The following is a 14968-nucleotide window of genomic DNA, read 5'->3' as shown; positions in this document are numbered from 1 at the left end:
GGTAGTGTTTCCAACTTAAGAGCGCATGAATCACAGCCAGTAACTCTTTCTCATAGACCTGCATGGTCATCTCTGGCCCTTGCAAAATTCTGCTCTCATAGGCTACTACCCTGCCATCTTGCATTAGCACTGCACCAATGCTACTACCGCATGCATCACACTGGACCACAAATGACTTCCTAAGATCTGGCAACACAATGACTGGATCTGAAGTCATCTTTTCCTTTAAGAGATTAAAAGCTGAAATCTCTTTCTGTGTCCATCTGAAGGTGACTGCCTTCTTTTGAAGAGCATGTAAAGGTGAAGCAATCTCAGCGAAATTTCGAATAAACCTTCTGTAATAGGAGCATAGTCCCAAAAAGCTTCGGACATCATGCACCGTCTTCAAATTTGGCCATGACTTGATCGCTTCGACTTTTGCAGGATCCATTCTGACACCGTCCTTTGAGACAATGTGTCCCAGAAAGTGAATCTCTTCCAGAAAAAACTCACTTTTCTTTGCATTGATGAGCAACCTATGACTGCGTAGCTCTTTGAACACAATGGCCAAGTGATGCCTATGCTCCTCTTCATTCTTTGAATAGACTATCATGTCATCAAAGAACGTAGCAACAAACTGCTGGTGTGGACGGAAAATTCTGTCCATCATCCTATTAAACGTAGCAGGAGCATTTGTGAGACCAAAGGGCATCACTAAAAATTCGTAAAGGCCAAACGTCGTTCTAAAAGCAGTCTTGTGCACATCCTCTGATCTAATGCGGATCTGATGATACCCACTCTTTAGATCTATCCTGCTAAACATAGCTGCTCCTTCTAATTTGTCCATAATATCATCAATTCTAGGTATAGGGAACCTATTCTTGATGGTATTCTTGTTCAGTGCACGGTAGTCGATGCACATACGCCATGAGCCATCCTTTTTTTGCACCAACAATACTGGAGAACAAAATGGAGATGAACTGGGCTGAATCAGCCCCTTTTCTAACAGCTCCTGTACTTGGCCCATTATCTCTTTCTGCTGAGCCGCACTAACCCTGTACGGAGGCTTATTTGGTGGGCTACTGCCTGGCACCAAATCTATCGCATGGTCCTCGGGTCTCTCTGGCGGTAATTGAGACGGTAATGAATCGGAAAAACAGTCACTATACTGTTGTAAAAACATTGACCTTTCTTTATCTAGCACAGATAAATTTGATTCATCACAATCTGACACTTCACGTGCAAAAACCAAGTACGCAAAAAGATGCTTTTTCATTACAGAAATAATAGCAGAAGCTGATACAGTAGGAATAGACTCTCCTTTAAGCTTTACATCCAGAATATGAGTCTTTCCCCTGCTCTGTACAGTGATCTTTTTGTTGTAGGCATCCATGATTCCCTGTACACGAAACAACCAAGGAATACCTAACAACACATCACATCCGTCCAGTGGCATGATGTAAAATTCTTCAGCATCTACATAGGACTGGATATGTAGACGCAACTTTCCAATGATGGGTGTCACAGCCTCTGTATGGCCAGGACATGCCAAACCTGCCTCTGCTGTATACCCCATCTCTTCAGGTCTGATTCCCAACTTTGAAGCCAATTCTGGGGAAATAAAGTTGGCTTTGGCACCTGGATCAAAGAAGATAAGCACTGTTTGATCCCTAACCTTTCCCCATGCTCTGCAAAGCTCACTTGCATCTGAATTTGGCTTGTCGCCCACCATATCTGGCACTAGACCAGCCATGGGCTTCTTTCCTTTCTTGTCTTCCTTGTCTTCAGAATCAGCTGGCCTTTTCTTTGTAGGACAGTTGTAAGCGATGTGGCCAGGCTGCTCACATATAAAGCATTTGTTCTCTGTCCTCAGGACCTTCTTTTGCTCTTCTGACTTGCGAGGAAAACGTCTTTTCCATTTCTTTGCTGGTCCTTTTTCTGATTCAGCCGTAGCTTTGTCTTTCCCTGTGTTGGCCGACTCCTGAGTCCCTTTAGGAGCCTCATTGGGAACGTGCTTCTTGGCTGAATTTTTCTTGCCTGATCCTGCCTTGACGCCAGTGTTAAATTCACAATCTTCTCCCTTGAGCAAACCATTGCCAGTGTTTGCTACCTCGATGAGCTGCGTCAAAGTAGTGACTTTGGTCTTTGTGCAGTATTTTCTCAATCCTTTGGGTAGGCCACAACAGTATTTTTCTATCTGTTCTGTCAATGGCACAAACCTATAGGAAGTTACTGGAAGTAGAGCTTTCCAAAACTTCCGATTGTAATCATCCAGATTTCTGCAAGTGGCAGCATTTAGCTGGTGCCATTCTGTCATGACATCTGCTTCGAAATCATCAGATAACCATGCTGCTGCAAAAATCTGCTTGAAGTAAATCCATGTGGACGGAGCTTGCCCTTGAAGCAATAAAGTTGTCCACCATTGTCCCGCATTCCCTGTCAAGAAAGTGGCTGCCTTGCGGACCTTTGAAGCCTCTGTAAAGTTTCCCCCTGCATAGGCCTTGTCAAACTGCTGGAGGAATGAAAGAGCCTTCTTCCTGTCATCAAACCCTGTAAAGGTCGTGAATGACACACCTTTGCCACCTTCTTTGTACGGAGTTGGCCTCTCCAGCGGCGTTAAATTGTCATATGGAAGTGACTGAAACATGGGAACACTATTAAGGTTCATCTGTGTTCCTTGGCCGCTATTAACTTGACCTGGAAATGCCATATTTGGCTGCTGATTTGTAATTCCAGCCATACCAAAATTTGCTTGTGGCATCCCAAATTGTCCCTGAGTGCTTTGAAACCCTGGTTGCATACCCATGACACTGTACATGGGGTTAGGCATCATCGTTTGAGCACCCGCAAACACTGTTCCTGGCGTATAAAACTGATTTCCAGGTGCATGACCAGCCATGCTTTGGAATACGGATCCACCTCCAAAATAGCCAGGGTGTACTGAAGGTGGTGGGAAGACCTGTTGCATAGCCTGTAGGTTGCTTCCCTGCCCATTAGAACCATCTATAGGCTGCTGAAAGGTGGCGGGCTGAACTGGTACAGCTTGAAAAACTGGCATCTCAGCCACCTGTTCTTGCACCTTAGGCATAGGTTGTGGAGACTGCATGTTCTCCGTCAAGTGTATAGGTGTTTCCATTGACTGTGCGGTATGAATCACCTGTGCTCGAGCCTTAACAGGCTTTTGAATATGATCCAGTGACCCAACTTGCTGAGACGGAACAGGAGGTTGCAGAAAGGCTAAAAACCTCGGATTCTGCATTACTTGTGTGAACATAGCCACAACAGTAGCCAACTGGGTCCTGAATATATCGTCATCAGTCTGTGGTGGTCTTGAGGACTCACCTACTTCATGTGTCTGTTGACCCTGTGAAGACGAAACCTCTTCAGTCACATCATCTGGTCTGTCAGCCATAATTACAATTCCCTGTGTCTCGTCTATGATCCCCTGTGTCTTCAAGTCCAAAACTGACCAAGGCTCACTTCTATGGGAAAAAGTGATTTAATCCCGTCGATGGAACCATGAAACCGGCCTGTTCAATCCAAAAAGGGCGGTAGACTTTACTTTAAACCTTGATTTAGCTTTCACCCATTATTAGTCGTCTATTTTACCTGTACTTTCAAGACACATCAAAGGGGAGAGGGATACAGGCTGCTAGATTGCACCTGTATGAGTAGACAGACACCAGATTGGCCCCTAACTTAGGCGCCCCTTTCGGTATTTCTTTATTGTTCAAAAGAGGGAATAATCGCTGTGGTTCCTACAAGCTGCCCCGCACAAACTCGGCTGAATTTCCACTGTTCCAGCCCGATTTTGGCAGCATAACTGTACTAGAACCCTTCACGGTCAGTATTCCCACGCATTGACTAACTTTCCCGACGCATACAGGCACTTTGCAAAACCTGGCGAGAATCTGCAGCACGCTGAATTCTCTGTTTTCAGCCCTGAAAATGCGCCAGATTGCCTGTACAGCGGTCCCCTTGCGTCCCCGAACCTCCTGGGGGTATTAGGGTCCGTTTAGGGCCAAAACCCTAAACCTGCAAAAATACACAGCAGGCTGTAATTCACTGTTTCGGGCTCCGTTTCGCGTGCCGGTCGCATCCCTAGCAAGTCCTCGAGCTCCCGCACCTGTAGGGCTACTTGCCCTTTGAATTGGACGAGATTTCTGGCGTGAAACCTCTCCGAATTCACCTGTACCTGCGGGGGGATTAGCCGCTAGCTAATCCAGTACCTGTGCAAGAGGCTCTTGCCTCGGCAATCGCGCATGAACCCACACAACTGTACATTGGTCAAATGAAAAGCCCACTAGAGGGGCATAACATACTGCCAAAGGGGAGAGAGAGGGCAGTGCGTAGCGTGCAGGGCATCACTCCTGGCACCGCACTGTGCATAAGAGGGAAAGCAAGCACTCCATAGCTCTTAACCTGTGACAGAGACTTGCAAAATGAGCCTCCCAACTATAAATCACGTTTTTGCCTTCTCTATAAGTAGTAAACTGGCCTCAAAGTGCCAAGTGTCACTCATTTGTGCATTTTCCCGCTTTAGACCCTCGGGTCTAAAAATATCTCACCTGCAGCCTCTGTTGACTTGGCCACAGAGTAACAAAATGATCCCCATGTCAAACTGCACGTAATGACGCGAAGACATTTTCAGGTCCCAAAATAGCAGTTCCCTAAATTTTAGGAGATGCTGCCATTGTATCTTTCTAGGTCATCCGACCCTCTTTGTACACTGCGGCCACATCCAAAACTGAAATGTAGCCTCTGTAGCAAAGGATTCCACTTTGGCTAGTCAATGACCCCACTTGGCTAACCATAGTCCTTGTCCAACCTTAGTGCTCTCTTGCCCTCAGGCCTGGACTCCCTCTGGACAGTTCCACACTAGCTATGCAATGCAGGGCAGTTAGATTTCCCGAGGGGTGTTTCCAAAAAGTGAAAGTAAATAGATAATAAGAAAGAAATCAACAAAAAGGATAGATAGTAGTCACACGCTGGTGACACATGCAATACCAAGATCAAAGATGCTTAGGCTTGTACCTACTGGAAATACATCGGCATAGGGATAATCTAATGAGAAGACAAAGAGCACTACAGCCTCAGAGGCAGATCACAGATTTCTTCGGATCGAGAGAAGCAGGAGGGGAAGGAGAAGCAAGAGACCAGCAGCCAGCACAAAGGAGTACCCACATCCATACCAAAGGCACCCTCATTGACAGGGCTATCGAGCTTAGGAAATCGAGACGACCACGACCGAGATGCAGAAGCACACTTCACCGGAGGAGACTACAACAAAGGATTAGAAGCATTCTAACCAGACACCCAGAATGCTCCTAAGAAGTTTATTTAATACTTTGTATTTAGTTTTTCACATTTATTTTCACACTCACACACTTTTCACACTTAGTACTGTAGTACTAAGGTACCCAGACTTTGTAACAGATTCACCACTTTTGTATCAGTTTGGTCTCATAGGTCATTCTGGCCTTTTTGAAGACGTTAATATAACATTTCATTTCATTTCATTTCTCTTCTCAGATGTTCTATCTCTTTCTAGCTCAGTGATCTCTCTTTTCCATAGTTGTGCCTTGTTCATGTATGTGGCATTGCAGGTGTTCTAGTTCGGAGTGGAGGTGTCCTCCGGATTATGAGCGTCTTCATTGCATCTTCCGTTGCCACCTTTGACATGGTATCTGAGGCTTGAGCCCTAGGTATCACGACCAGCTTGGATGCTCGGATTTTCCAGAGATCCTGTGCCGTTTTAACCTTGATTGAGAGAGAATAAGCTTGTTGTTTTTTCCTGGTTTTCTCTAGTATGGGGCAGATTTGGGTATGTGGAGGCTAGCCGCCGCTATGGACCCTCATCTACGACTCCCCCGTCTTTACCCTGGTTTATCCCGACCTCTCTTTACGGAGGGGAACCGGATGGAGGTTGCAAGCTGTGTAGCAGTGCTGGATTGCTTTAATTTTCCCAGATGGAGTCATGTTAGCGTGCCTTCCTGCAAGGGGAGCACATATGCAGCTGTTGGATCTAGAGGGGAAGCTATTCATTTCCTACTTCTTCAGAGAGAAGTGTTTGGTCAATAGTATGGTCTTCTCTAACACTTTTGGAGCAGGTTTCTATGGCTGTGTTTCTTCAAGGAGATGGATTGGTAGATTTGTTGTGCCTTTTTCAAATGCACGTCTTTCTTGGAATTGTCGACGGAGCTACCTATCTGATGGGTAGCAAGTTGATGATTTGGTTGCACTTTTGTACGAGATTGTGGATTATGGATGACAGAGGGGGATCTCTTTCTTTCTTGAAGGATAGGATGCTCCCAAATTTTTATTGTCCATCTAAGGATGGAAGTTACAATTCTGACTTCAGTTGACTCTTGGTCATCCGGTATGTAGGAGTTCAAGTGCATGTTCTTGTGCCTATGTTGTTGACAGGTAGAGGGGGATACTTTTATTTCTTGAACCACTTCTTATTTGATCATCCGACTTCCTTCGATGAGGTTTAAAGGTGGAGCATGTGGTGCCAGATGCTTAGCTGACAATGACAACAGTTCGAGGAGGTTTTGATGGAGTGTGGACTTCTCCTTTCTCCATGTTCTCTCCTTTCCCGGTGGTAGTGTGGCCCTACAGATTTGGTCATTCCTTTGCCCTGTGAGCTTGTTAGTACCAATTGTAGGACAAGTTTATGATCTCTTGTGAGCTTGTGAGCACCAATTATGGGACAAGTTTGCAACCTTTTGTGAGCAGTTTCTTGATTTTCGACAACAGATTTGTCGAGATCCTTTGGATGACAGGTTTGCATGTAGTGCCGATAGTTAGTGGGGACATCTAGTTCCTACTCCCGTAGTCAGCAACATTTGGATGCTTCTTCCCTTTAGAGAACTCCAACCTTGGGGGCATTCCTTCGTGTGCCGATCTGGCCACGGCCGGCAAGTATAGCAAGTTCTTCCCTTGCAGTTTTGAAACCCAACTTTTTGGCATGTTACAAATCAGCCTTGCATTCTTCATGGGCTCGTTCCCAGAGCCGGTTTCTTTACTCTTCTCTTGAGTATTGGTGTCATGTTGTGTATAGGATATTGATTTCACAGTTCAGTTGTGGGTATATTCAATTTAGCACAAGTGGAAAAGACAATTATGTTGAAGATTCTAAGGAAGCAAGTTACAACAGTGGTTGCATATGTGCTCTTTCGAGTCTGTATGCGGTTTGGCATATCGTATTGGATTGTACCTATAGGTTTGATCTTGGCAGATGCAGAGGAGTGGCAGACATTTGGTTTGATTTCAAGGAGTTCCCTTGAGTAGCTAGGTTCTTCTTTTGGACCCGGATCATGGATGGCTTCTTTGGCAAACACAATCCTTAGGTGACATGTTATCGGCTAGGATACTCCAAGCGAGAAATCAATAGCAACACATGAGCAAAAACCATAGTTACCCGGAACGGCAAATCGGAATGGGGAACAGGGAACGACAACATGCATGAAATGCCATTTCCTGTTTCAGATACTCACGTCTGAAACACGGAACTGGGATTCGGAACTGGAAATTAAATCAGTGAACATGACGAGAGAGAGAGAGAGAGAGAGAGAGAGAGAGAGAGAGAGAGAGAGAGAGAGAGAGAGAGAGAGAGAGAGAGAGAGAGAGAGAGGCGACACGACACAACGGAGTTCCATGCGCAAATGCGCTGGCCCCAAAGACTGGCTCCCCTTCCGGTATTTCTTTATTATTACGAGTCGCCACAGTACCACTCCCAAGGGTCCTTTGCTCTCCAACTTTGCATCTAGATGCTCTTCAGAGTGAGGCCCCAGGGGCGCTTATAAATAGTACAAGGGATGCCTATAAGTAAAGCCCCAAAAGATCTTCACCCAAAAGCACTAAACTCCAAAAGCATCTGCTTCCAAAAGCTAGCGTTGAAAGTTGCCAAGTCAGCTAGTGTAATTTGCGAAAATCTGTACAGCCTGCCACGTGGCAACATCAGCGTAAATGCAGAAAATCCGTGCTATCCTACACTTCATCCTTCGTATTGCTTGCCACGTCAGCATGTAAGCGCGTTTTACGAAAATCAGCTGTAGCGTGCAAGCTTTGGGATTTTTAGGGTTAGGCTCCTCGACTGGTGCTCTTAAGTTCTTTAAGTTGATTGGTTGAGTCTCTCTTGTCCACTTGGCCATTTCTCTGCTAGACGGGTGTGCCACGTCATCACTTTGTGACATGATGACCTTTGGGTCTTCCTATTCTTAGCAGTTCGAGTTTACCGATGGTGTGATTCTCTTTGAGTCTCGAGTTCCTTGAGATTCAGGTTTTGCTATTTAGTTATAGAGGAATGCAGTTTTACTTCAAGTTGTCTGAGGTTTCTTTTTGGTGGTACTTATTGTCTTTTCCTAGGATTGAGCGGGAAGGGGGCTTCCTATCTTGGGGGGAGCTCTCAGCTTTAGCTTTGGAACTTTCAGTGACAGTGTTTGCTCTGTTCCGATGTGGGGTTGAGTCAATTGTTACCTCAGAGCGTACTTTTGAGGATTCTTCTCTGTCAAAGGGGTCTTCTAGGTTAATATCTTCAGTCGACTTCTGGTGCTCCAATCAACGGAGTACCATGCATGATGTCTTCTAGTCCTTGGTTTCCTTGCCCATTTCTTGGGGCTTTGGATGGTGTGCTTTAGTCCGCAGTGCAATTAGTACTTCTTGGATGTTTTTCTTGAGTCATTTCGGTGATTTCTTCGTCTCTCGGATTTGGGGTGTGGCGGTTGCTCTTCCGAGGGCCTCTAAGGAGTAGTCCTATGCCTTGTCTTCCAGATTGATTCTTGGAGACTGTACCATTCAAGACACACCCACTTCCCTTATCCTTAGACTAGCATGTTATTTCGTACAGGTGGATAGTGTCTCTCGTCAGACTAGGAACCGGTTACAATTAGCCATGGCATTCTTTGGAGCTCGGGAGATGTTTCTTCTTGGTTCTTCCAGTTATGGTTCTAGATTCCATAGGTATAGTTTTCTTCGGATTCACCTACGTCGGGTAATCCATTTACACAGGTAGAGACTGTTGGAGAGTTTTGGTAGTTATCCATGTTTAGGATGTTCTCCCTTCAGAGGGGGATGTGGAGCAAGCTTGGGAATTAGTTTCCGCGGATTAGTTCCTTTCAAGTTTTAGTACGAGTGGTCCATGTGCAACAACAAGATTGACAATCTATTTGGTGGCTTTCTATAGCACCTCACTCTTCTCTTGCAGAGCCTGGGTGCAGGGTCTCTTGGTCTTGCCGTATTAGTTACAGTCTCAATATTGATGTGTGTTCCTTTCTGTTGGATGTTTGTTCCCGATTCACTTTGAGAGTGGGGCGATATTCTCTCCGGGTGTGTTTCAGACAGAGGAAGATCAATAGTAGTTTCACTCTCAATTTTGATGAAGTTCCTTGCGATACAGTTTGCAGTTCATCATTGTATATAGTTTTTTGGTGCAGTTCTTTGGTTCTTCGTCATCGGACAATTGATTTTCAGTAGCTTTGGTTGTCCCATTCTTTGGACTCCCTGTAGCAGCTTGGAGATTGTGGCATGTGGTATATGACCAGAGGTGTAGGTTTCCGACTCTTTCCTCGAGGGTGGAGCACTTTAGAGGCGGGAAATGATCTGGATACAAATAGTTTATGCCTTTATCCTCAATTCTGATGCATTCTCTTTGGGGTGGTCAGCAGCAGTACCTTGTGCAGATGCTGGTTGTGCGACTTGTGAGTCGGTTACCTTGAGGAGATTCTTGTTAGAGCTTGATTTATTTTCAGTAGACAACATTGTTGGATGATACTACAGCCGTGTATTGTTCAACCTCGGAGTTCTGTAGCAGATATCCTTCTCCATGAAACCCTCTCTTTACAGTGTCAGATTGCTTACTCCAGCTTCCTGGTCTGACTTTCTTTCCAGGAGCTAAGAGGGGGTGTTAGAATTCAGGCATCTCTCTGGATTTGTCCTGTCGGTCCCAATTTTGTTAGATTCTTCATCTCTAGATGCTTCGCACACTGTCTACAGGCTTCACACACATCACGTGCACTGGCCCTTGGTTGTGGGTTGGCCACCCGTACACCTGCTGGATAAGGATCTCAAGCACACTTAGGGTTGTTCATCACATTTTCCACTTTAGACCTGTTTTGGTCACATATTGCCCCATTTATATTGGAGGGTCATATTTTTAGGTCATTGGTCTATATTGAGGATTATTGCCCGACCAGCCCCTATTCTCCTATATATAGGAGGGGAGGTACACTCTTTCTCATTGTCTTGTCTCAGCCATGTAGCCATCTGGAGTTATTGGGTTGCCAGCCTTTCCACCATCTGTCTCCTATCATGTCTCTTCTCTCTCTCTCTCTCTCTCTCTCTCTCTCTCTCTCTCTCTCTCTCTCTCTCGTGCCATTGTCTCTTTCTCTCTCTCACCTTCCGTTACACACTCTGACATGGTATCAGACACAAGGGTGCTAGATTTGCCATCGCATCACCAAGGAGGCCATTTCGGAGAGTTTCATCGCGAAGAAATCCTTCATGCCACCAACGTTTTCAGCCTACCTGCGTTTTTCAGCAAGGGCTGCGTTTTTGTGACTGTTGGCGTTTTTTCGACTCTCTCTCCATCGCCATCCTTCTCCTCTTCATAGCACTTTCTCCTCCACCCTCTATTCTGCTTGCGGTTTTCAGCAACCTAGCATTTTTGCTGGCATTGCATTTTGCAACAGAGGGATCGATCTTCTTTGCCTTGCGTTTTTTGGGCACCTACAGGCTTGCATTTTTTGCTTGCTGCCCAACGTTTTGCACAAGGGAGATCTACACACCTTGCGTTTTCAGTTTTTGTACCCATCAGCGACTGGATGCTCCTCTTCCCTGCCGGATCTACATCTCCTCGGCCACGAGAAGCTTCTTCCATTGCTGCCCGTACCAACTGTTGGACCTTCTACATTCAGATTTGGGACTGTTTTGTTGATTTTCAGCTGGTTTTTTGGTGCCCCTCCCGTCCTCTTGCCCCAAGCTCCGGCATCCGGTGCCTTTTGACATCGAGCAATGCTGAATATTCTGTTTACAGCAGCGTTTTTCAGCCTCTTTTGCTGCGTTTTTTGGCATGGACAGCACCTTACCTTGGCCTTGTCAGTGACTTCTCGGATTCCCTTTTGATTCACAGGTCTTTACCCCCTACCCGCACCGGTGTGGCGCTTACACGGCGTGTTTTCCGATCGCATTTCAGCTTTGCTCCTTCTTCGACATTGAGACGTGGACTCAGATATAGGTTCTGGCAGAACGGACGGATCTCCCTCGACATTGCGGATCTTCCCTTCTTGAGGCTCTCTTGCCCTCGGGAAGATGCAGGGGATTAGATTGGTATAGGTACTTATGTGGACGTGGCTTGTGTTTTCCACCGCTACTTCTGCCTCAGTAACCCTCTCTCCCTCTCTCTTGACTGTTATCTCTCTTTTTGGGATTGCCCTATCCACCTCCTTCATTGGTTCTCTGTACGATAGACCCATGCCTCTTGGCACGTCAGACACTTCTTTTGGACATGTTCTCCTATATGTGAGTATCCTTCAACATCTGGAAGCCTGCATCGTCTCTTCCGACACACTGCTCCGTGGTGGCTCTTTTGGCTTGCCTCTACTTGGTAGAGCCTCTTCCTTGCTTCTGCTTGGTCCTGTGGCTCCTCCACTTGCAGTTTGGATGTACCTATGCACTACTTACACGGTGAAGACCTCATGGATGTTCCTTGCTTTGCAGGTCTACTCCGAGGCTATGACTTCTACAACACCAGTCATTCTTCCCGATGCATCCTCTTAGCCGTCCTTTACCTCACCACATTCCATTACTTTCCGGGGGGGGGGGGGGGGGGGAGTGCTCCTATGTTGTGTGTCTTCACTTGGATTTTTTGTCTAGACCCGGTGGTGGATGTGCTCCCACAAGTTGACTTTTCCCAGGATCTCCTCTGACTCTTTTGTTCGATATTGTGTGTCTGCCATGGAACGACAGATCTTATTGCAGCTTATATATACCCTCAAGACGACTCTTCTCCTGGAAGATTGCAGATACTACGGTCTCTACATGGATGGATTGCTTATCTTGTCATCTTGTCTACTATGGTGGACGATGCCTTCCCTATTGAGCCTCTTCTTCCTGCTCTTTCTCCCTCTTCTGCTCGAGCTTCTTTGACTTGGATATGCTACCGGTTTTCCACCTCGGCAATTTCCTCTCCTCGTGGTCAGAGTGTTCCTCTTTAGGGGGGGGGGTCCCCATGTCTTGTCTCCTGCTGCTACACTGGGTTCCTTCATCTTAGTGGTGATCATCACCGATGGGCTATTGGACGTTCATCTTAGGTTCCTTCCTCATATAAATCCTCTTCAACGACTTATTCCGTAGCTTGCCACTCCATCAGCTTCCTTGTGCGACTTGATCGGAGGTTCCTCACCCTTGGTCATCATCACATTGGTGCTGTACGGATTGTCGTGTTGTTTGGCCAGCACTCCTTATACTTTTTTTCTCCTGGGATTTACGTCTTCTCCAGATTTGCCAGGCGTGTTGCATTCTCCTCGACAGCTTCTCCGCATCTGTTGTTGAGGGAGGGTGTTGTAACCATCTGCCCCTCAAGGCTTGGCATGATCTTGAGGCAGATTTGTATATCTTTTGGTGTCATTATTATACAATCACTCACAATTGTGAGTTTTGCAAAAAAAAAAAAAGGATGAAAATTTTAAATTTTTTAAAAAGAGTCTTTTTTGCCTGAAATTGTAATTTACTAAACTTGGGCGAGTAGTAAATGTTGTTGGTCTTTATGTGAGCAACATAGAAGTGTGATAGGCTCATTACCCTATTGAGGGTTTTTCCAAAAAAGTTTTGAGTCTGTTAAAAAAAAATGGTCTACCATTGTGTCAATTCAGTAAAATTAAATGCATTTTACCAAATTAGTCTATAGAGATGGCCATGCAAAGACAACTTCAACCCTTGATTATAGATTCTTCATCTCCAGATGCTTCGCACACTGTCTACAGGCTTCACACACATCACGTGCACTGGCCCTTGGTTGTGGGTTGGCCACCCGTACACCTGCTGGACAAGGATCTTAGACACACTTAGGGTTGTTCAGCACATTTCCCACTTTAGACCTGTTTTGGTCACTTATTCCCCCATTTATATTGGAGAGTCATATTTTTAGGTCATTGGGCTATATTGAGGATTATTGCCCGACCAGCCCCTATTCTCCTATATATAGGAGGGCGGGCACCCTCTTTCTCATTGTCTTGTCTCACACCATGTAGCCATCTGGAGTTATTGGGCTACCAACCTTTCCACCATCTATCTCCTGTCATGTCTCCTCTCTCTCTCTCTCTCTCTCTCTCTCGTGCCATTGTCTCTTTCTCTCTCTCACCTTCTGCTGCACACTCTGACAAGTTTCTCCTAGGGAGAGGTGTTAGGGAGTGAGGGTTGTTTTTTGGCTGTGCCCGGCCAGTGTGAGGTTGTTTTCTCATGGCGGGTTGTGTCTAGCCATGTTTAGCTCGGGTGTTGGCTTGGTTCCATGGCCATCTGTGCTCTTGTAGGCTGGGTGGAGTTTTCCCTTGAGCCTTATGGGTATCCAATGCCCTTTCCTGAGCTCCTCATATTTTTTCCCCTTTTTCAGGATTGTGGGGGTTGGAGGACTGGGTCGGGCAGCCAGCTTTTGGGCCTATATATAAATGGGGGGGGGGGGGTACCTCTTCAAAGCACTGCAGTAGAGCCCAGAGGGGGGGCACCCTCCCTTGGGTACCTTAGGGGGGCTTGAAGCAGATGCAGGGCAGCCAACGTTTTGTTGCAGACCAGCCAACGTTTTTACTTTAGATCAGCTCAGCGTTTTCGCTGAGCAGATTAGCCCCAACATTTTTTTTGGGCAGCAGATGCAAATCTCTCAGAACGTCTCTACGGTGCAACATTTCCTCAGGGCGGCCTTACACAAGCCTTGTGATCATGCAGTGGCAGGGTTTCTCATCTAAGATCCAGATCCAGATCTAGATCTAGCCAAGAGGAGGTGCACTAGATCTATGCTCTCAGAGCATGTTTGAGATGGTACCCATGTGGAGACCGTGTCAGTGCCCTCGTGTGCAGGAGCAGTTGGCAGTCGCAGTCGCAATTGTGTGGACCTTGAGTCTATCGATTGGGCATGTCAGATCTATGTCGGACCACCCTTGGTCACTTGGATGAGCAACTTGTTATCAGCACGGAGAGCCTTTCCAAAATCTCTCTCTCTTTCTCTCTTCCCTGATCTCTTTCTACCTCAGTGATCTCTCTTCTCCACAATTGTGCCTTGTTGATGTATGTGGCATTTGCAACCATTTGTGTAGAGATAGGACAATTTGATGAACAGTCATGCACTGGTGAAGAGTATTGTGCAGAGAGGACATGTTTGTTGACTTGTAGCCCTTCACATCTCTCTTTGTTGCTTTCTTTATCATCATCACTGTTTCTTCCATGTCGACATTTTCTGTCTCTGATTTTTTCAACACTGCTGTAGATAGTTTTTGAAGATCTTGCCAAAGCTCGAGAAGGTTTTGTTCTTGCTTCAGACCTTCATCTCTTATATCAAGTCACACCTATCTACGTTGAGCTCGAACCTGACTGGAGTCTGTATTACAAAAAGTTTGTGGAGCTTTCTCAAATGGACCAAGTGAGTGGAATTCATTTCTTGTCTTTACTAATTCATTAATGGTCTTGGTTAAGAATATAAGTCCTCAGGCACACTTATTTTATTTACTTTCTTTAGGCAGTTGGAAATAGGGTTGGTGTAATGGAACCTTTCTTAATGCGCATGGCACATGGGGCTCCCATTGTTGAGGCTCGGAGTCAGTCAACAGGGAAAAGCCCTAGAAGGAAGCGTGCCTTCCTCTCACCTGTGATGCGTAAAGGTGGAAGAACCAGTCCGACGAGTCCCTTGGTAGAGCATACATTTCGAGTCTGCAAGCGCTTTTATGTGTCCTTGATGCTTGCAAAACTTATACAGGTACAGTTGCATCAACTTATTCTTGAG

The 14968-nt window shown here is 45.9% G+C and overlaps 1 protein-coding gene across 1 annotated transcript in view; it reads left to right on the top strand.

The window, feature by feature from the left end:
* LOC147445150 (MUS308 and mammalian DNA polymerase-like protein) overlaps positions 1–14968 on the top strand; it is a 57630-nt gene that overhangs the window by 38701 nt on the left and 3961 nt on the right. The window contains exons 12-13 of the mRNA XM_086527607.1: positions 14456–14608; positions 14705–14941. Coding sequence (XP_086383733.1) covers positions 14456–14608; positions 14705–14941 — 390 coding nt within the window. The remainder of the gene's footprint in view (positions 1–14455; positions 14609–14704; positions 14942–14968) is intronic.

The sequence above is a fragment of the Adiantum capillus-veneris genome, chromosome 13 (assembly GCF_014529385.1).
Source record: "Adiantum capillus-veneris isolate H3 chromosome 13, ASM1452938v2, whole genome shotgun sequence".
NCBI lineage: Eukaryota > Viridiplantae > Streptophyta > Polypodiopsida > Polypodiales > Pteridaceae > Adiantum > Adiantum capillus-veneris.
Note: the sequence above shows the minus strand (reverse complement) of the source record. Positions and strands in the feature narration are given on the sequence as shown.